Source organism: Prionailurus bengalensis, chromosome A1 (assembly GCF_016509475.1).
Source record: "Prionailurus bengalensis isolate Pbe53 chromosome A1, Fcat_Pben_1.1_paternal_pri, whole genome shotgun sequence".
Taxonomy (NCBI): Eukaryota; Metazoa; Chordata; class Mammalia; order Carnivora; family Felidae; genus Prionailurus; species Prionailurus bengalensis.
The window spans coordinates 187,792,816-187,816,584 of NC_057343.1; the positions used below are offsets into that span (position 1 = coordinate 187,792,816).

The 23,769-nt window shown below is 37.2% G+C and overlaps 1 protein-coding gene across 1 annotated transcript in view; it reads left to right on the forward strand.

Annotated features, from left to right (window-relative positions):
- Positions 1 to 454: 454 nt before the first annotated feature.
- Positions 455 to 23,769, forward strand: part of GABRB2 (gamma-aminobutyric acid type A receptor subunit beta2) — a 240,558-nt gene continuing 217,243 nt past the window's right edge. Inside the window, 4 exon segments of the mRNA XM_043596660.1 lie at positions 455 to 978; positions 2,071 to 2,299; positions 2,461 to 2,552; positions 3,547 to 3,614. Coding sequence (XP_043452595.1) covers positions 2,223 to 2,299; positions 2,461 to 2,552; positions 3,547 to 3,614 — 237 coding nt within the window. The 5' untranslated portion in view covers positions 455 to 978; positions 2,071 to 2,222.

Below are 23,769 nucleotides of genomic sequence, written 5' to 3' on the forward strand. Positions count from 1 at the left end.
AGGGCTCCTCGGGCCGGGGGAACTGCGCCGCGGCCGAGAGCCCGCAGCCGGCAAGGTCTCGGACGTGGGAACCAAGCCTGTCTAGTCTAGTGGTTAGGGACGCTGGCTTTGGAGTCCAATTCTGTTTCCACCTCTCGCCTCCTAGGTGACCTTGGGCGAGTTGCTTCGCTTCAGTGTGCCAGTTTCTAAATCGATATGGGGAAACTGAGGTGAGGGCTAAATCCTAGGATTGTTGTATTGACAAAGCACTCCAGGCAAGTAGTAAGCGCTCAGTTAATAGACAGCAACGGTCAGCCCTCAAGAGTGAGAAGCGAAAACTGCTCTGGGTCCAAGGATGTAGGTTTGCGCTCTCGCTTTTCCAGTTCTGCACCGAGGAGTAGGGGGAGGGGCCGCCGGGAGCACCTGCCCTCCCTCTCCTCCCCCCACTCCTCCCCTGTTCCGAGATAACTCGGGAGTAGCGGGGAGGCATTCGTCCCAGCCTTGGGTTCGGGCTCCTTAACGCGGCCCAGATCCCCCAGCCTAGTGGCAGCTCGCGACGCCCGCGGCACGTCTCTCTCCCGCGAGCTGAGGAAACATTTCTGCCCTGAATTGAGTATCTCCCTCCCTCTCCGACCACAGAGCTCGCTCGCTGCCTCCTCTGGGACTCGGCAGCCGTGGGGAGTCCGGCAAAGCCTCGGGCGGGAGGGAAGAGACAACCTCAGGGTGTGAGAGGGTCCCCCGCCCTGGGAAGGGAAGCGAGGACGAGGGGTGGCGCGGAGACCGGGGGAGAACACCGGGCCCCCTGGCGCTGCTGGGCCCCATCCTCATTTTGCTGCCTTCTAGGGACTGCTCTGGCTTTTCCCGTCCCGAGGCACACACATCCCCGGAATAGCCAGGTGTCCCAGGCCGCCACACGCCCGGCTCTCCGCCTAGGGCAGAGAGGCCGGAGGCTCCAGCTCAGCACGCGGCGGGAGTGGGCGGCGAGCGCCAGCAGGCGAGGTAAGGAGGGGCGTGGGGCGTGGGGCGGGGGGCGGGGGGGGGGGGGAGAGTGCCTTCACGTGCGCGCGCCTGTGCGCGTGCTCCGAGGGGGCGTCGGGTGGGGGTCCGCCCCAGGGCCACCCGCCCTTCCTGCACCGTGTCCCCGCCCCAGCCCCCTCGCACCCTGCACCCAGGCTCCGGTGCTAGCCACGCGCGTTCCCCACGCCCCCGTGTCCCAGCACCCCCTGATCCAAACCCCACCCTCCCCACTAATAATTTCCCAATGCAGAATCAGACCGAAACCTGGAGAGAGAACGTTGCCTTTCTGCTCCCCTCGCCCCCCCCCCTTCTATAAATAATCCGGACTAGCGGGTCAGGCACGTCACACGGCAAGAAACCGGGACCCCGACGTTTTCTTCTCTGGGAATAGGGGGTAAAGGGTGAGGAGAAGGAGAAAGAAATCGCTCGTGAGTAGTGAAGAAAAGCTTGCTCCTTGACTCCTAGAAGAGACCAGGCACCATTTTATTCTTTTCTTTTTCTTTCTTTTTTATTTTTCCATTTCTTATTCTCTACCCCCCCTCCCCGCCCCAAATCCAATGGATTGCTCAGCACTTCTCCCATTGGTTTCTTTCCTCCCTCCCCCTTCGACTACTGCACCCACCGTCCCTCCCCCCAACCCCCGCCGCACAACCCCCACCTCCAGCACACGTCTCGCCCCACGCAGGGGATGCTATTCTCCAGGAAATAAAGTTCAAACTCCTCGCCTCATAGGCTTGCTGAGACCAGAAATGGGCTCCCAGGCACCCGTCTTCCACTAGCACTCCACACCTGCTGTCTTTTAAATTCCTAATCTGGTTTTGCATATTTAAGAGGAAACATACATACACGCCCCAAAAACCCACAACCCGTGAGGTGCAAAACTGCCTCCCGCAACTACCAAAACTTACCCGAGGCTCTAGTTGTTTTTGTCTTAACGGAAGGAAAACAAAGATTTTACTCTGGGCCCTCCAGTGGGGTGATATTCAACTATGTATATGTTGTACACATATATGTTTTTTCTTTCTCCCCTTTAATTTTTTTTTTTTTTTTTTTTTTTTTTTTTTCCTTAGCAAGAAAATCTGCTCGGTCCCAGGCAGCCGCCGCTGCCCCTTTGATGTTTTGGTACACCGTGCGCATGCGCCTCACATTAGAATTACTGCACTGGGCAGACTAAGTTGGATCTCCTCTCTTCAGTGAAACCCTCAATCCCATCAAAAACTAAAGGGATGTGGAGAGTCCGGAAAAAGGGCTACTTTGGGATTTGGTCATTCCCCTTAATAATCGCCGCTGTCTGTGCGCAGAGGTAAGTGTGCCCAGCATTTCTCTTTTTCATTTCACTTTGAAGGGCTCTGTCTGCATACCTCTGTGAGCAGGGATCTGTAGTAAGGATCGGATAGATGCTGAAGACGCTGTGCCTGCTGCCTTATTGATGCCTGTTTATTGTCTTTTCTTTTTTTTTTTTAGTGTCAATGACCCTAGTAATATGTCGCTGGTTAAAGAGACAGTGGATAGACTCCTGAAAGGCTATGACATTCGTCTGAGACCAGATTTTGGAGGTAATGGGGTTGCCTTGGAAATAAGAAACAGCCTAGTTATAGCCTAAGCTGTCTTTTGAGCTTTGTGTGCGCTGTGCCTTCCCTCTCCCTATTGTTGGCTGCATGTGGTATATCGGATGTGTCTCTGTGTTACCATATTGAGAAAGTGATCCAAACTTAAGCCTATTTGTCAGTATCCAGCACTTAGATGGTCTTTCAGTGAGACCCTCTTAGAGTTTATAGGTGACTGCTGTTCTTCACCTTCACTGCTAAAATCCTTTGCTTCACCGTCTTTGCTTCATTGAGATACGAGCCTCTTAAGTTTAGTTAATGGTGTACCCAGAGAACCTGGCTTACTGGAGGCCATCGTGAACATTTTTGAGAATAAAATGTTCAGGCAATTGGTTGAAAAGTGGCATTAATCCCCTGTGCCCGCCTACTTTGGAAGAGTTCTGGCATGGTTTAAAGTGGCTGGTGTCTGGGTATTCTCCAGTCCTGGAAGCCCCACTGCTTAGGGCGGTGGGAGGGAGGGGGGGTTCGGGAGCGCCAGAAGGTAGGTGGGGAGGTAGGTGGGAGAAGGGCGAAGGACCCCTTGCTGCAGCCTTAGATACACTGTTATGCCCATTTAATTTTGCTTTAGACTCTTATGAAGCTCAAAGAGTTAAACCTGCTCACTGAAGGACAGTGGGAAAGAATGAGGAGGAGGGGGTTTTAGTGCAATATATAAAATTCCCTCGGGCTAGACTGATTCCTGTGCTTCTGTGAGTTGTGTGTATTCTCACACTGAGACAGCTACATATGTAGACAGAATTGGAATCTCTTACACAAAGGCACGTGTGTGCATGTTCCATAGAGCGTTTCCTAGAGGAGTGCCTGGCACTCTTTTTAAAAAGGAGCAATGAGGGTGAACAGCGGGGGAGGGATCTGGGGCAGAATACCCCAAGCCCAGGGACTACTCTTGCTGAGAATGAATGAAGTTCTGAGAAATCACGTGGCTGGCCATCTTGGTTCGCAGGTCCCCCTGTGGCCGTGGGAATGAACATTGACATTGCTAGCATCGATATGGTTTCCGAAGTCAATATGGTGAGTACTGAGGTTTATAGTTGTACCTCTGCAGACCTTCATTTGGGGACAGGAAGTGGGAAGGGGTCAGTCAGTGGGGGTGGCATAAGCATGAGTAAGCATATGAAATGGGGATGAGGGCTGGGAATTTTGCTTTGGAACCCACTGTGTTTGAGGTTTCAGAGCCCTTGCTTTTTGGTCCCTAATGATTTTTCCAACCTGGTTCAGATACTTGAGAATTGGTACAGAGCAAGTAAAATGCATCATAATTCATGTGCAAAACACAACCACATGCACAAGATCCCTTGCAGAAGCCACATTTCCTAAGGTTTATTGAAGAACCAGGTTCATCAAGTGATTTTCTGAGTTTGGAGTGGGGTCAGGAAAAGAGGGAACGGTTTTTGAGGCTATTTCACAAGGAAAATAATCTTACAAACTAAACTGTCGCTAATAGACTAAATAAATGACCCTGGGATACAGATGTCCACTTGTTGCTTTCAGAGATGGCCTTTTTACAAGCTGATGGCTGTCACCTCCCTCCACAATTGTTCACCTGCTCTTTTAATGTCTCTTCCTCACAAAAATAAATTAAAAAATTGTCCACCCTGTGTTCTGAAGGTAGGCTCAGACCCATGTGCCCTATCTAGTCACTTTTGCAGTGTTGTACACTGCGTGTCCTAAGCTTGTACAGTTTATGGACAGCAGCACTCCTTAGTGGCTACCTCCTTGGAATTGGGGCAAATGCTGAGAAAAAGCCTCTCTCTTCCTGACCAGGGACACTTGTGGGGGGGGTTTGTTTCATGCAGGAGCGCCCCCTGCTGCCCATGTGGGGGCACTGCAGACAGACAAAACCATGACAAGTGTCCTAGATACCCCAGAATACTTGGGCTGCTTCTTTCTCCAGTGACTTTTCTACTCTGTGTTGTTAAAGTTTTCTTCCTTGGAAAAGTCTGTCTAGAAAGGCCACATTTGACTGTAAGATGGTAATGTTACTTTCAATACTGAAAGCACACCGCACGTTTCAGAAGACTGTTGTGGCATGGTTCTTCCTAGAAATGAAATGCACTAATAAAGAAAAGGGTGTAGTGTGTAAAGTTTTATGTAAAAGACTTCTCAGCCAGCCATCAGGACTTGAAAGTTAGGACATTTACTAATTAACTCAAGACAGCAAAAGTAGTTGATATGTTCTTAACATTATGCAGATTTTCATATTCCCAGAGTTTAAATAGAGAGAAAACTCAAATAACTAACCTCATCCCTATACATTGTCCAAAGACAAGTGATAGTCATTAGCATTATGACATTATAAAACATAACTACTCCAGGGAATATTCAACTCTTTCTATAAAGTTTACACAAAGTTTTAATGCCATGTATCTTCTTATATTCTAATTATTGGGAAGGCTTTTTTCATATAGGATATAAACACAGACTGAGACAATATTGGGTGATTCAGAACCACAGATTTCCCACATATTATGAAAATTCCCTGTGGGTCTAGAGAATACATTTTCCTTGGGAAACTAATTTCTCAGATGCACAAATACTCGCTTTTGTGGAATTCTAGAGGTCTTTCATTAGTTTAAATTTTGAGTTTTACTAGAAAAATTTAAAAAGGTCCTAATGTGGGTACTTCCTAAGTCCCAAAGACTTGAATCTAAATTGTGTTGCTAGACACAAAGTGATGACAGAAATCAGATGTGGTTCTGTGCGTCCTGCATGTGGTTAAATTAGGCTGCTTTCTTTTGCCTTTTGATTTATTTATGTTATTTTTTTACAACCCTCCTCTTTGGAGCATCACAAAAATGGTGTTCTATGGAAAATTAGGAAATAGATTCTAAACAAACAATGATGAGATGATAGGTCACCTGTGATAGGTCAGCTATGAACTTGGATATATTATATCTCGCAACTGTTTAGAGTAGTGTTGTGCTGTGTGTGTGTGTGTGTGTGTGTGTGTGTGTGTGTGTGTGTGTTTTAAATTTTGTTCACCTTTTACCTGCATACAGCATTTTGGAGAGGTATCTGAGCTGGACACAATGCCAAGACCTGTTAGTCAAAATATAGACCCAGCTAAGGCGGGGTGACATCTCTGAAAGCTATTTACTGTTGATGAAAAATCATGGGATGTTGAAAGTGCAAAAACAAATGTCAGGTTGTAAATAGGCCAGTACTGCAGCATTAATGATTAGAACGAAATGTTAAAAATTCCATGCCAGATTCCTTTCTTAGCCTACTGCTACCACATGTGGACTTGTCCAGACACATTTTTTACTTGTTGAAAAATTAACACTTATTTCAGCTAACATTATAGTGACTTAAATTAATCCTTCAAAGAAAAATTTTGTGATGTATGTTATTTTTAAGTATGCTTATTTGATTTGAAATAACAGATGGGAAATTTCATCATTGGTGTGTAAATAAAATAAAGATGCTTGTGGCATATTACCTCTAGTATAGGGGTCTAAAAGTGTTAATATGTCTTGATTATTTTTAGTTCTGAAAGAATGGTTGATTATTTAAATGAAACCTCAAAAGTGATTAACATACATGTTTTTGCCTCATTATCTTTTATTACCTGCAACCTCTGATAATTGTAACTTTCTTTTACTATGGCGAATCTTCCTTTGAAGGATGGTAGGCTCCAGACCATTTAGATTGTCACTGACTCATTTGTACTGAAGGAAAAGAGACATGTCAATGTGATACTCTTGGTAAATGACAGTGATTGAAAAATCTGAACCAAATCAGGAGTCTTGAATACTAGTTCTGCTTCTGCTGCTCAGTCATCCTCAGGGAATTCACAGATGGACAGGGCTAAATTTCCTCACCTGTTAAAGAGGAGGAATAGTCCCATTGTACCTATTTCAGGTGACTACCAGAATTAACAAAACTATACATATGAAAGTGTTGATGTTCCATGAACATAGCTTATGTAGAAGACTGAATAACAGGCTATCATTCAAGAGAATTTGTGTCCACTCCAGCTGCTGCCCTAAAGGTAATATACTAGGTCTCAAGTTTGTTTTTTTTCTTTTTTTTTTTATGTGTGAATTGAGAGGGGACATATTAATTTGACTTCCAACTCAAAGTTATATGTATTTCTGGTTTGATTTATTTAGTAGCTCTGTTGAGTACAAAAAAGTTCCAGGAAAACATGGAAATCTAGCATAAATGTAAGGAAAATGCAGAATTCCTAAATGTCATACAGTTGTGAGTTCTTACTCGTGAAGGTGAGGTTGGTAGCTTACTCAGGTGACTGTTGGCCCAATGCTAGATCTTTGGAAGAATGTGATTTCAATTAGAATGCTCCTGAGTGGAAAGCTTGGCTCTAGAATGAAATATTTTTAGATGTCTTGGTTACATTGGCAGGGATCTTTTTGTTAAGGTTCTTTGATGAAAAGTGCATTTTAAGATCCAAAATTGGCTCCGAGAATTATGGACTGAAATAGCTTTCTCTTCATTTAAAGTAGATTCTTCTCCATCTTGAAACACCACATTTGCCAACCAAAGAGTGAAGCAATATTTCACTTTTGAGGAAAGAGTTCTAGTAAACACACACACAAATTACCTTTTTATGGAATGGCAAATGAAGAAAACTGCTGCCTTTTTTTTAAAACAGATGTTTTCTTGCATCACCAGATGCACAGTTTAAAATTCAATTCAACACAAATGCTTATTTAGCAGCTACTATGATCCAGCCATGTTGTAGGCCTCAGAGACAGCAATGAACAAAATTGATTTGTCTCCTGACCTCATGAGACTTAATATCTAGGTGCTCACTATTCTTAATTCTTCTGTAGACTCTTACTGTACTTATGCTTAGCATAGTCTTATCTTTTCTTTAAAGCTTTTTTATGAGCAGCTGAATGAGTACCTAGTGGTCTGTATTTCCCATGAATTCCTTTGTCACTTCTTGGTTTCACCATTCATTTGTTATTTGCCGTTTCAAAATGCTGTGTATGTTACATATTCATTCTGTTTTCCTGATCATGTTATAAACTACATGTAGACAGAGTTATAATATATCACTCCATGTGGTTTTGCTCTATACACAATGACTGGTTGGATGTTAGACTCTGGGTGAATGCCACAAATATTGGGTGAACTATTTGTTTTCATAGCAGCAATTTGTTATTATTCACTAGACACCATACCATATATGTGGAGAAACAGAGCATAGAAACATAGTCCTCAAATTCAAGGCATTCGTTGTTTAATATAGAAAAAAATCACAATACAGGATTATAAGTGCTTTGAAAGAGGAAATACAAAGGGCATATTGGGAATGCAGAATACTAAGATATTACATAGAAATTTCTAGGTGAAGAAATTAACTAGAAATTAAAGGACTGTAGATAGATGTTCTAAGTAGAAATAATGGCACATAGGAGAAAAAGACACAGAAAAATAAATGGGGTTAGGAATTTGCAAGTAACTTTGACTGCAATTGGGAGTGGGAGTAAGGAGGTGATAAGAGCTTGTATTGAGATCACAGGTGGTGATCAAATTATAGAGACCATTTTTGCAGCTTGAAGTGTTAAATTTTGTTCCAAAGACTGTAGAGATCCATGAAAGGATGTGAATAGGAGAATTGCATGAACAGATTCACACTTCAAGAAGATGCTTCTGAAATATGAAGAGTTAAGCAAGACTTAAGTTGGGGGATAAGATGAAAACTCACTGCAAAAATCCAGAAAGAATTGATGAATTGAGGCAGGGATGTAAAATAGAAGAAAGAAAAACAGCACATTTATGAGGTAGAAGCAGAAGGACCTGGTGAATCCCAAATTTCTCATGGTACTATTTATTAATATTCAGAAACAAAAGGGGCATCCAAGTTGGAGGCGGGAGTGAGGGATTAGGTATACGGGCAGATGGTGAGCTCAGTTTGGGATATGTTGACTTTTCAACACACATGAAATCTCCCAGTGGGGATTGGGAAATACAGGTCTAGAGCTACGTAAAAAAGTCATGACTAGAGAGGTGAGCTTCCACATTGTCATCGTATAGGTAATATTTATAACAGTATGAATGGACAAAATTAAAAAGGGAAAGTGAAAAGACAGCTACAGTTGGAGATCTGGTGAGCACAAGTGGAGGAACACTGAAAAGGAGTCCACAAAGAGTAACAAGGAGCTAAGCAACAATCAGAAAGTTAGGAAGAGAACCTGCAGATAACAGTGTTTTGGTAGTGGAGGTACAAGAGAGTTTAAAAAAGAAGGAAGTGATCAGTTGTGTCACATGCCAAAATGATCAATTGAAATAAGTTGTGAGATTCATCTACCGAGTGTAGTAGTAACAAGAGCTCACTGGTAAATATAGAGGACCTTTGGTAGTTGGGAACTATATTTTTGAAAAGTTTGGATCTGAAGTAAAATGGGGAGAGAGCAATTACTAAAAGGAGTGATATATAATTTGGAGAAGTTTCCTTTGGAAGGGAGCAGGTTGCAGATACAACACAGGAGATGGGTGGGGTGGCGGGACAGGAAGCTAAAGGCTCACTTAATTGAAGACCTCTATATTCTCTCCAACATGGGAGACATTTCCTATTGAGAATAGAGGAGGTTAAAATTGGCCTCTGTGGAGAAAGGGTAAATAAGTGAGGTTACCTGGGACACACAGAAGGATAGCCAAGAAGCAGTGAAGCATGGTGAAGTGTATATGAACACTCTCCGACTACAGGCAGGCTTAAGCCTAAGTGAATTATGCTTAGAAGTTCTCCTACCCAACTTTTAGCAAGCTATTATGTTCTCTCCTTTTTCTTCTACTCCTTTGCACCATTATCCCCTCTCCCTCTCTTGTATATTACCCAACATTTTCCACGTCATGTAACACAAATAGAATAGAATAAAGCTAGTGCTTATTGAGTTCTTAACTCATGTAAGTATTCTGTTGATTTGCATTATTTCATCCAATGCTCCTATAAAACAGTGAGGTAGCTACATCAACCTACTTACAAAAGAGGAACCTGAAGCCAAGAGAGGTTAAGTGACTCGTTCAAGGTCACACAGCTAACAAATGACTGACTTCACGTTGCTTGATCTTAACCATGCTGCAGTTTTAAGTTGTAGCAAAGACTCGTTAAAAAAAAAATCATTTTCATTCCTTGAGAACCCTGTTTTGTTGTAGTTGCTATTTTTTGAAAGAGTGGATAGATCAGAGAAACTAATCATAAGATGATACTTCTCACTCTCTTCGCCTTAAAAAAAAATCTTAATTTTATTAGTGATTCCAAGTAGGTAGTTTATTCAGTATATATTAAATATAAGAAATGATACTCATCCTTGAGAAACACATACTTTAAATTACATCTGTTGAGCATTATTTAAACCATGCAATAAAGGAAAATTTACATAAGATCCAGAATATTTCATGTGTTGTAATTTCTGTCATTATGAATGGGTGCTGTTGGTTAACTTGTCTAATAATTTTCTTTTGCCCTAGAAGAATCTACCAGATAACAATTAAGGCCAATAATTGCCAGGAAATACTGGCTGCTACATGTTTATGAATCATAAACTCAGGGGTTATGGGCTGTGAGTGGACACTGTGTGAAAACGCCACACCCTTTCCCCCCCTTTTTGTTATCATAAATACCTCATTTTCAATTGAACTTTTTTTTTCATTGAGAACACATTTTTCTGATTTCTGGTTAATTGCTTCTGCAGATAATTCTCCTAAAGGTGGTTGAATTCTTTTCCTTTTCTTCCCAGAGCTTTCCTTCCTCCATCCCATGTAGTATAAATGAGACTCATTATAAAGATTACATCTCTAGAAGACTTACCTATTTTAAAACATCTATGACACTTGATATTGACAGTTTATAAGTCTATTTTTTCTGGTTAACTCTTAGGGCAATTTTTTTTGCTGTTACCTTGTGGGTACCCTGAACAATGCTCTTGCTTAACTATGGGCATGAAATAAAGAGGTGATAATGGGCTTCCTCTGCAGGAGACAGCAGACTAAGGAAGTATCTCAAGTTTCATGTTTTAGTGCATCATGTGTGCTTTGGTGTGCTCCTCCAAGTAATTAAGTGGTTGTGGGAATTTTTTAAGAATGTAAATCAAAGTGTTTTTCCTAACTATATGGGAAGGGTGTATATATGTTAACTTTGGGGAAGGGCATGATTTGTTTTATGATCATTCTATAACAAAGTTTCTTACCTTCAGCCTTGCTGTCACTTTGGACCAGATACTTTTTTGTTGTGAGTGGGCGGTCATGTGCATTGTAAGAAATTTCATGGCATTTCTTGCCTCTACTCCACTCGGCTGCCAGAAGTACTCCTGCTGTTGTGAAAACCAAAAGTGTCTCCAGAAATTGCTAAATGTGCCATGTGGGGTGAGGGGATTGTCCCCAGTTGAGAGCCACTGGTGTAAAGAATGGTGTTGTGGTTTCGTCTCTAAGCAACTAGAGAAAAGAGATTTGTCACTGAGATTTTCTCATTGATTTTGTGCTTCGTCACCATTTTCATTTATGTTTGGTGGTACATTGTGATGAAACCAATTTGAAAATACCAACAAATATCAAAAGCAAAAATTACCCATATCCCTATTATTTTATTAAAACTGTGTTTTAATTTGTATTACCTTCTAGCTCTCGTCTATTAGTTTATTCATGTTTTACACATTGCACTTGTTTTGTAGAGATAATTTTATAGTCTATATTTTCACTTAACACACCATGCATATTTTTACAGATTTATGCTTTCTTTATAAAAAATACACATCTCTACTACCACCAGTGTAAACTGGTGGGTATTTTTGCTCGATCTTACAAACGTATAATGAATATATTGACATTTTATTTTTTATTCATTCTGAGAAACCATTTTAAAATATATTTTATAGATTATTAGTCATAATTATAGCTATTGATTATTTAAAAATAAACTTATTTACTTTATCTTTTAAATTTTTCTTTTAATGTTTATTTATTTTTGAGAGAGAGCACAAGCAGGGGAGAGGCAGAGAGAGAGAGGGAGGCACAGAATACAAAGCAGGCTCCAGGCTCTGAGCTGTCAGCATAGAGCCTGATGCAGGGCTCGAACCCATGAACCATGAGATGATGACCTGAGCCGAAGTTGGACGCTTAACTGACTAAGCCACCGGGTACTCCCATATTTACTTTTACTTTTGCACCATTAAAAATAATATATAAATCACATACAAAATAGAGAACTGGATTTAAGTAGCATATAAGTGGAAATTTAAAAAAATGATATATCAAGTTGACTCATATTTACACAGCCACTCTTTACTGTTTCTATTCTGATATTAATCGGTTTTTCCAAAATCAATTTACACTTTTCAGATGACAAAAATACTTAGGAACAGTTAAAAGAGGAACAAGAAGCAGGGGTTATGAGTTTTTAAAACACAAGATTTATGTGCATTTCATTTGCATTATATATATATGTGTGTGTGTGTGTGTATATATATATATATATATATATATATGCAAGGAGAGACACGGCTTTATGTTATCCTGCCCCCATTTATATGGAAAAATATAGGAATGTCTTTAGCCCATTGGCTCTTGCTGGTGCTCATTTTGTTAACATTCTATCGGCATTTTTATTGCCAAGTCTTATTTTCCTTGCACTATAATTTGGCCCCTACTGCCCACTTACTTGCCAAGAGGTCTTAACTTAGAAGTAATTGTTTGGCAATTGAAGCTAAAATAACTTCTCTCCTAACACAATAGCAACAATTAATGAAGTTTTAAAGGTGAATCTACCTGTATCTTAGAAAAGTGTTACAAAAGTAAGCCATAGAGGAAGATCGGAGATTTTGAGGTGTACAGATTCATGGAAAGTGCCCAGCACGATGTCAGACAATTAGTAGATGCTTGCCAAACATGGATTGGCAGAATTGGTTGAAGGGGTAGTTGAAGGACTTCAGTACATCAAGCTACCAGGAAGTGTTTATCAAGGGCTAACTTAAGCAGCACTCTACCAGTTAAGCTGGATTGTGGAAGGATGGGAAATGGGACTAAGGTACTTTCTAGAGTCAAGAAAGATTAATCTTACTGCCTGAAGAGGGAGGTGAGGGTTGATGGAGAGAAGAGTGTTTCAAATGGTGGGAGAGGAGACTGGTATGTCTCTCAGGTAAAAGAGTCAAAATAAAAAATTGGGAATCAAGTTTTACAGTGATTGTCAAATTTTTCTGTGCAGTAGAATCTCTGAGTCTAGTGTTAATATTCATATTTTTAAGGCCCATATTCAGAGCCTGACTCCTCAGTCTAGGATGGTGTTCAGGGGTCTTCATGTTAAGTTTTCTACGTGAATGACACAGGTACGATCTGAAAGGCACTGTTAGAGGAACATGAATTTTATAGTGAAGTTGGAAGCTGGATAATTAGTAATAAAAGAATTTGACAACAACTGACTGGCCTCTAGTTGTAATATGGATTTTTACAACAATATAAAGATCTAAGTAGTAAGGGTGGGTGGGATTTGCAGAAAGAGACTTCATGGCAAAGAGAGTTGAACTGAACAAATGGAATCAGTGCAATTTGAATAGATGGAAAATTAGAACAGTCCTGTGGGAAAGGGCAGTAGGGTATAGACAGCATGAAGAAAACCATTGCATATTAGCAATAGTAATATTGCAAAAATATAAATTTAGGGTGTGTATGGCTATCTTAATGCTCACAGAAATCCAATGACCTAGATAATAGTATTATCATCTTCTTTTAGAAATGCAGAAACTAACAAGTGGATAGATTATATAATTTCTAAGATTTCACAGCTAATGTAAGTGGATCAGAATGGTAGGGTGCATATGGAGGGTATGAACATGTAGAATGAGACTTAATTGCATAGGATCTTGATGGCTCTGCAGAAGAGACCTTGGGATTTCTTGGGTGGGTGCTCTGACACTGTGAGAGAGCCTTAAGCATCTTCACAAGGAACAAAGTTAAAGGCAGAAAACACTTCATAAAGGAAGTATGAGAACATTGAAAAACATTTTACAGATCTGATTTCTATTTTTATAAAATGTCCTTTGGAACTTCCACAATAATTTTATTGACACACATCATTAAAATGATCGCAGTTCTATATTTAAAAAGAACAAAGGCTGAACAATGGTTGCAAAATGGTGGAGGGATGAGCACCTAGCACAGTGTTTGATACTATGAAAAAATTAATAATAGCTGTATTGATTATTTAGTTTTAAGATGTCTGAAAAATATCAGAAATACTTATATTTTAATATACATTTCATGGTAATATGATTTCGCTATCCTTGTTTAGAAAGGTAGCTATGTAATTGGTGGTTAGTAATAGTAGCATTACACGTTACATATAGGGACAATGGCACTGAATAGCTCCCTATTAATTATTTATGGCTGCCTAATTATAATTCTTGAAGTATGTGCTTAAACTTTAGGCCTCAGTGATTAAACAAACATCTTGAGGTTGCTCCTCTAAAGATCAATAATTCAGTGCCTAATTGGTAGAAGACCATTGCATCAAAAACATTTTTATAAAATGTTTATCTCTAGACTTTTACATAGTTTATTAAATTAGTTTTTAAAAGACACTTCTCACTCAACTATTTTATTTTTTATTTTAAATAGAAATGATGGTTGCATCATGAGAATTAATCTACTTGACTTGCTTAATAAATGTGTATTTATCTAGCTATGAACTAATACATAATGTTCACTATCAAACATACTCAAAGTAGAGATTTAAAGAGGATTTGAGGGGCACCTGGGTGGCTCAGTTAGTTGAGCATCCAAGTCTTGATTTGGGCTCCAGTCATGATCTCACAGTTGTGTGAAATGAAAGCCCACTCCCACATTGGGCTTTATGCTGACAACACGGAGCCTGCTTGGTATTCTCTTTCTCCCTCTTTCTCTGCCCCCCCCCCCCATCTTTCAAAAGAAATAAATAAATAAACTTAAAAGAAGAGGATTTTATAAAATATATATAAAGTTATATTTGCATCTCATGGTCATCTTGACACTGGTTTAGGGTTTTGCATTTTCTATGAAAATAGCGATACAGTGAATAATAATGGAAATTAAAGGCCATTTTATTCTTCATTATTATCCTGCTAAGGGGAAATATTGGATAGTATGGCTTGGAAATAGATATTTGAAAGGTGACTTTTTTTCTGTGGAAACAGTCCCATTTATTCCTACCTTCCAATTTCTAAAGCATCAACATAGAACAAGTAATATTTTAGAGAGTGTGCTGTTCCTCCCTTCCAGGAGGGAGCATTTGTTTTAAAGTAATTATTGAATCTTCTTGCTTCTTAGGACTACCGTTTAAATGGATTTTACAAGGGACTGTATAATTAGACAGGTAGCTCTTAAATAATCATGCAAAGATCATCTTTACAAATTGTCCTGTTTTGTGAGGCTGTTGACATTTCATCAACTGTAGATGTTTCAGGAAATATTTTTAACATTAATCTTTAAAGAATGATTTATAGGCCATTTTAAGGAATATCATAAATAAGAAGGAGAGTTGTCAACAGCTTTAAATATAAGTGAATAGGTGCCCATTGTTAGGTTGTAAAATCTAATCACCTTTCTGTATACTTACCATTGTTGCAGATACTGTGATCCAAAAAATGAAATTTAAATATTTTTTTCTGTTTGCTTTCTTTGACCTACAAAGAAACTTAAAGACTTATTTTGTAAAGACGTATTTCTATTTCTTTTTCCAAATGAGTGTTTGAGTTAATAGACTGCAGACCTCTTGAAGCATTCTCCCATCAGTCAGTTGTGTAAACCTTTCCTCTTTCAAGCACTGTTAAGCCAGCTCTTTCTTTTGGTGGGGCTGATCTGCTAGGCTGCGTAAATTTGCATCTGGCTTATGTGTTGGAAGAATGCTTTTAAGTGTTTACTTGAATCATACTAGCTTGTCGGTGTGACAAACCATTTTTCTAACTGAATTCATTAGAGAATACCTTTGTTATTCTAAAAGTCATAATATTTTAAGTACTTGCCAAATTTACACGTGAGAGATATGTAAAATTACAGAGCATATGAAAAACATAGTTTCCTCATTTCCTTCAGATTTTTTTCAGTGCTTTATTGTAGACTGCTTGTTGGAGGCTAAGTTCTGTTCTATAAGAAATCTGAATAAAATCATTTTGCCAATTGCTTTTTAACACTACAGAGTAATATTTTCTGAAAAATATATATATACATATTATAAAATATATATTATAAAATATATATGTATTATAAAATATATATATATATATATAATTCTCTGGTTATTCAGAAAGATCAGCTTTCATGTTCATATCTTAATTATACATTTTCTAACAGACCAGGAAACTCTTCCTGTCTATTTAATGAACCATCTTTGAAAGCCACATTTTAAAATGTCTTTATTTCATTAATTTACCAAACTGACTCAGATCATCATCCCCACCACTTAGGTGGAAATTTGTTGTTTAATGGAACTTTTTCTACTTAGGATACTTTAGTCAAAGTGGCAATGCTATAGGTGTGTCTTGGTGTTAAAATTCCCAGATTTGGACAGAATACCTCTTAATTGTTTATGTTCTCATTAAAAAAGTAGCCACAATCCTAGAGCTCTGGGTTTCCCATTTTGTTGTTGTTTTAGTGCCTAGTGCAAATACGGCAGGAACAAAACTTGATTAAATCAAATGCTGCTGTGTCTTTGAGCTTTAAAGAGAGAGAGGGACAAAGAGAGATGCAGAGAGGGAGAGGCGAAGAGGGATAGACATATGTATTCCTGTTCTTGAAGAGTGTGTAATGTGTTTTCAATAGTTGAGAAATAGCAGAAGGCCTTTCCTACATAGTCACTGTGTCCTGTTTAGTATAAATGAATATTTATATATGTAAAGTATGCAACAAAGATTACCATGAAAGATATATATATATATATATATATATATATATATATATATATATATATATATAAAATCAGGGACTGTCTTTTTGAATTATGTGATATGGAATCAACAATATCAAAATGCATGTGGATTCTTTCTGTACTTTTAAGCATTTGATAATTAATACATATTTTAATTTAAAAAAAGTCAATGAAAGCAGTTTTGAAAAATTACAGTATACCTGGAACTGGAATTTGAGCCTGATTTGTCCCCTATCCCATTTATTTTGTGTTTTTCTGAAGTGAAAGAAAAAGGAAGTTGAAAAAATTGAATGGACCTGCCTCCATCATAATCTCCCAGGATGATTGTTAACAATCCACATTCCAGATTCCCAGATGACTTTTGGGAAGCCTACAAAACTAAAATAAATAGAACATAAGGAAGTAGGCAATCTAATTCATTGAGAGGTCAGTTAAATTAGTAATTATCACTATGTCAGCATCATTAGAGTTTGTGGATAAATTGAAGATTATGATTTACTTTTTTCCTGGCTATTATAAATCCTCTTTCATCACTGAGGAATAAATCCAATTCATGCTTGAAACAAAAATCTGCTCTGCAAAGGATATGGTAATCTTGAGAATTAAGAACAAAATTAGATCTTGATTAAGTTTTATGACTTTCAGAATGAAGAAAATATCACCCCTTGATACCTTACTTGTTATTTTAATGAGGTGGTACCTATCTCAGTATCAGAGCATCTCAAAATATTCAGTAGGCTGATGATTAGCATTTGTGTGAAATAATAATTGTGATGTATTTCAAGGTCAATCTAAAAACTTCAGTTTGAATACAGTTGTGTTCTTCAAGGTTGAGAACAATATGTGGCTTAAGCAAAATGTTTCTAATTTCTTTTTATCTACTTTATCAAATATACAATTGGGTTGATTAAAATCAAACATAAAATTTAGGGTATGTATATTTTATATATCTAATAATATACACACACATATAATTATTAAGCTCTATGTTTCTTTTGAAAGGTAGCAGTCCTTGGGCTAAAAGTATGTTATTGAATTTTTCTAGAGATTATTTCTATAATTATTGTGAAAAAGTCAGTATTCATATCAAAAGCAGGGACTGGGAGTTCTGGATTTGTCCTGAATTTGTCACTGGTGATAAAACCTTGTACAAAATTCTTGTTCAGCGTTTCTGTATTTGGAAATTAAGGGAATTAAATGAAAAATTTTTGACATATTTATTTTGTTAAGTGGGTAAATTTATCTGTTATGTGATTTTCTTAATTTTCTTCCATTTAAAAAATATTTTCTGTTTTTATCTTGAATTGTTTTTATTACTTATTTCTGTCCATTACAGAAAAATCAGTAACAGTGTAAACTATAATTAAAAGTGAAGATGTCTATTAATATCACCACCCAGATATAAATACTGTTAGCAAAATGATCAGTAAGCCTCCAGACTTCTTGGGAGGTACGTGAAATATTATCAGATGGTATCAGACATCATGTTTTATGATTTTTGCTCTTAATATTTTGTGAAAATCTTTTGATGACATCTAAAATTTTTCTACAACATAATATCCAAGGGTTGCATAGAATTTCATTGATTTTATTAAATCAATCCTATTTTGACAGACATTATGATTATTTTGTGGATTTTTAGTATCATGAATGAAACTATATAAAACAATCATGTATTGTCAGATTTGACAGATAGGTAGATAAATGGATAGATATTTGTCACAGTAAAATTTAATGAAATAGTCTATCCTTTCCCTATTATTTGAAATCTTGTCTTTATCATATAGGAAATCTCATCTGTCCTTAGGTCTATGTTTTTACTCTGTAATTTGCCTCATTAATATTTCTCTCTCTCCATCTTTCTCTCTCTCCCTCTCTACATATGTGTGTGTGTGTGTGTGTGTGTGTGTGTGTATAGTGTAAGCATAATATGGTTTTAATTATTTTAACCTTAAATATCAAGGCAAATCTCCCCTCATTATGTTTCTATTTATTTATACTTAACCATTATGAGATAGTTACACTTTCATACAATCTTTATATTTTGGCAAGTTAAAAAAAATGCTGTGCCAGCATTTTGGTTGTAATTGCTTGAAATTTGGTAGAAAATTTAGTTCTCAACGGCAGTGGCTCCTTGTATTGAAAACCATACTATGTCTCACCATTTATACATAGTCTGCTGTGTCCTTCAGTAAAACTATAGTTTTCTACATGGAACTCTTGCACATTTCTTGTTAAATTTATTCCCATAGGCTTTACATAATTCTTGTTAAATTAATTCTTAAATACTTTACAGTTTGTATGGTTATGGCGATCAGGATTTTTATATCCAATTATTATTTTTGATTCTTGGCCAAAAGAACAAATGCCATATAACCATCTGAGAAGGGTGTTTTTTATCTTATCACTCCGAGTACCATTTCCATTGCAATTTATGCATGAAATACCTTTGGTATCAGTAACCTGTTTGAATAGATAGATAGATAGATAGATAGATAGATATTGTGCACTTTTTCAGTTTATTATTCCTAACCAACTTAAACATTTAAAATAATTGTTTTATTTCCATTTCAATCTCCAACATAGGATTGACTTACTTGGTCCCATAAAACCAACATGAATTACCATTGAAGGTGCAGTCTTCCATTCCTTTACCCCAATGAGGTTCATAAAATTTAGATTTAAAGCTAAAGTCTCCTTTTAATATATCCCCTTTTTATCTTGCATATTGCAAACCTTGTGAAAATAAGAAACCTTTTTTTGCTGTAAACCAAATCATCATCACATGATACATTTAAACTCTGGTATCTATTACTTGATATATGTATGGATGATTTAATTACAGACAGTTGAAGAGGGCATGTTTTATGTTGAGGGCAGATGCAACCAGAGAATAAAACAATGTTAACTGACACAGTGTGTGAATATAGCCACAAATACCTTTTTCAGAGTGAAGACTTGTCTGGATTTAATACTAAACCTAATTGACCTTGAATCATACTTGATCACCAAATATTGAAAACGGTAAAGGTTAGGCTTTCCCATTATGGTAGTCTAAGTTCATAAGTGATTTGACCATCTTAAATACACTGACTTATCAATCTGCTTTACAGAGCAGTTTTTAGTTTTCATGTTGAATCCTTCAGCTAAGAATAGTTTAGTTGTGTATGAAGTTAGAGATTACTATGTTAAATTTTAGGGAAAACATAGAATACCATATACATTTTAGGGAATTATAGTGTCTCCTTGGTTGAGTTGTAACTTTTGTATTGGTTAAGTCAGAAGTGCCTTTAAGAAAAAGCAAAAGCACAGATGGAGGAGGACTTTCTACAAATTAGTCCAGCATTGTCAATAGCATATGGTATTTGGCTGTCACATACATAGATACACACACATACATACATAAAATAGAGTATAACTTTTTTTCTGTTTAAATAAGAACTTCTAACCTTCACGTTGAATTATTTGATGTTGGTAAATTTAAGTTAGCTGCATTAGTAGATGGGGATATCATATGAAATAGCAATGCCACATACATCAGTTTGAAAAGACTATATATCCTTGGACAGGAAAACGTGTTTCTTGTAAATAAATATAGGAAAACTAAAGTAAGAGTAGAATTCCATGCTGTTTTGCAAGTGTGTGTGTGTGTGTGTGTGTGTGTGTGTGTGTATTAGATGGATGTTTTTAATATTAAAATATTGATGTGTTACACATCAGTGAATTTAGGCTTCTGACTGATGTATCAAGTAAGGCTTGATCTTTTGACAAATGTGTTTTGGTTCTGTTTATTTTCATAAAAATACAGGTACAGTACTAATATAAATAGAAAACTTACTAGCACAATTAAAAGGAATCCGATTCTTAATTGTCTATAGATTTATTGTCCATTCTAAAAGATAATGATAAAATTTATCTTCAAACATATATTGTAGAAATTTTTATTTTTTAAACTGGACTTTAGTGAGACATGCTTTGATAATCATGCTCATCTTTGTTCAGCTAGTTTTGGCCAAAAGATTATTGATATTTTAGAGGAAGGGCCTATACTTGCCTATTTTTATAAATAAACTTTTATTGGAATGCACCCATGCCCATTGGTTAGATATTATCGATACCTGCTGTTGCAATTTATTTGTTTTTAATGTTTATTTTGAGAGAGAGAGAGAAAGAGAGAGGGAGAGAAAGAGAGAGAGAGAGAGAGAGAGAGAGAGAGAGAGAGAGAGAATCCCAAGCAGGCTCCACACTCAGCGTGGAGCCTGATGCAGAGCTTGATCCCATGATAATGGGATCGTGGCCTGTGTGCTCAACCCACTGAGCCACCCAGGTGCCCCTGCTTTTGCATTTTAAATGCAGAGTTGAGTAGTTACAACAGAGACAATATGGCCTACAAAATCCAAAATATTTACTCTTTGGTCATCACAGAAAAAATTTTATGACTCCTGTTTTAGAACAATAAGTATGGTATGAATATAAGTACTCTGGATATAAACCAATAGAAGATGGAGCATGTGAAATTGCATATCTATTGTTCTTGCTTATGTATCTGTTTCAACTTTACTTAAATGAGAGATGGTTCAAATTAAATAAGAATGTATTGAAAATGTGATTTAATGAAGAAGTATATTTTTGCAAATTAAGATTATGGAAAGCATAAAAAGGAAAACATCTTGTGGCTCCTGGGTGCTCAGTCAGGTTAAGCGAAAGACTTCTCAGATCATGATCTCATGTTTCATGAGTTCAAGCCTCACATCTGGCTGTCTGCTGTCAGAACCTCCATCCCCCCCACCCCTCTCTGCCCCTCCCCAGCCCCTGTGTGTGTGCTCTCTCACGCTCTCAAAAATAAACAGTTTATTTAATAAATATATAAATAATTTATTTTTGGGAGCGTGAGAGAGTGAGTAATGGGGAGGGGCAGAGAAAGAGGGAGAGAGAGAGAAAATCCCAAGCAGACTCAGCACTATCAGTGTAGATCCTGGTGCGGGGATCACACTTATGAACCAGGAGATCATGATCTGAACTGAAATCAAGAGTTGGATGCTTAACTGACTGAGCCACCCAGGATCCCCAAAATAAATAAACATTTTTTTAAAAAAGGAAAATAACCTTTGTATTAAAATTGGGAGAATTATAGAAAATAATGTGAAGCTTTTTGTTTCATATTAATTATTCTTAGATTTGCTTTTTAATATTGTTTATAAAAAGAAAAGTTATAGTAACTTATGTTCAGGTTTGCTTTGTAGTAAGTTGTGAATTTGTATGGCCTAAAAATGTATGGATGCTCCTTGTTAATACATTGATTAATGTAAGAATTAGAATCAAGAAAATCTTTTCTACTCATAGTCCTTAACAGTTTCTCTCTACTGAGAAATGATCCTATTAGATCATTAGATCATGAAGCACCCATTAGACTGTGCTTCATGAGGTCAGGACCATGTCTGTTTTTTTGACTATTTTAACTACTGGCAGATCTAGCTTAAAAAAGGTCTGACTCATGGAAATTACATAAGAAATGAGTTAAGCTAGTGGTAGAATAACATATAATCCCTTTTATTAGTGCTTCTTTCTCTTAAGAAGTTATAGCACAACAAAACCATAGTTTGGTTCAGAAGTTTTTATCATTGGTTACCTTCAGTCTTCAATTTTTATTCAAGGATATTTTGGTTGATTTTCATAATTTGTTCTAGAAGTCATTGTACAGAGCTCTCACAGTGGTCATACAGTTATGTTAAGGGTCTACATATCAGTGCTGGTGACAACAGAGTGCTCAGAATTTAAGGAATGGTTCCCAACTTGACATCTTTAGATAGTTCTCATTCCTTTCTGAAGTTTGTGGACTAGAATTTATGGCTAGGATTAAAAAAGTAAACCTAAGAGCAGAACAAAGCAGGAGTACCGGATTGTACATAAAATGAGGTATAATTGTTGTGACTTAACAGCTAATAAATGTGCCATAATATTTCAGATGTAAGAGTAGTAAGGAAGTCAACAATGAACTAAGCCTACCAGATAAATAAAGTTTAAACCTCAATCCTTGAAAGTCTTTGTTAATGTTGAATGTCTTTGAAATTGGTTGAAATGTATTTAAAGAACAGAATGAGACAATCTGTTTTTTATTGCTTGATTACAACTAAATACATTTGGTAGTTATGTCTCCAACTACAAGAAGAAATAGTTTTCTTTCTTAAAACTTATAAAGGCAGGTTTGCTTATGAAAATTTCTAAGAGTATGTTTTTCTTTGACAGTTTTATAAACATTGGTAGCATTTCATAGTAGTTGAAGATCTGGGCTGTGGAATTTTGACTTTTCTTATTAGCTATGTAATATGGTCCAAATAACCTAATTCCTTAAATCATCACTTTTCTCATCTATAGAATAGGAATATTGATAGTATCAGCCTCAAAAGAGTATTCTAAAAATTAAATGATTTAATATACATACAAGGCTTAGTAAAGTTCTTTGCACATAATAAATCTCAATAAATTATATCTATTAATAACATTATATACATACAAATTTAATTTTGGTTGATGCCACAAGCCCGCTGACACATTCATGATTTCAGTTTATGCAGAATGGACACCATATCAAGGGTAATGGTATCTTGAAAAGTACGTGGTCATTTGATGGTCAAAGAAGCTATGTGCTAGAAAGGAATCCTAGGGCATTAGGCTAGTATTCAGGAGACCTAAATTCTCAGTACGATTCACCTGCACACTAGTGTGTCATATCAAGTATGTCATTTTATCCCCCCTCTGGACTATAGTTACATTTTTGTGGGTGGTGTGGGGACAGGTGGGGATGAAGGTAATGAAAAAATGACTAGATTGATATAACCTTCCAGTTCTGAAATCCTGAAAATCTTTGAGTAAAAAAAACCCAGTTTTTTTTTTAATTCTAAATTCTTAAAGATTTGCAACCAAAGTTGGAAAGAACTATGAAAAAAAAAAAAAAAGACAGCTTTGCTTATTAGGCCAGAAAAAAAGCTGACAAACAGTAGTTGTGTTGTTTATCAGAAAGTGTTCCTCTTTCTAATGGAATATTTTGCAGTTGTTTTGCAGAATAAGCACTTTGCTAATTCTGTAGAGCTTTAGGGGTATAATCCTCTCAAGGTGTTCTGTCTGCAGGAGTCTGCTATGAAATTGTTAGATGCTAATACTTCTAGATGCTAATATTTGTTCATACTTGTGAAAAGAATTTTATTGAGAAGTTAAAATGCAAGTAAGATACAGCTCTACTCTCTTTCTAAAAGTAATTTTCTTTCTGAATCAAATGTGTCTCATCTTAAATGTGTGATAATACCTAGG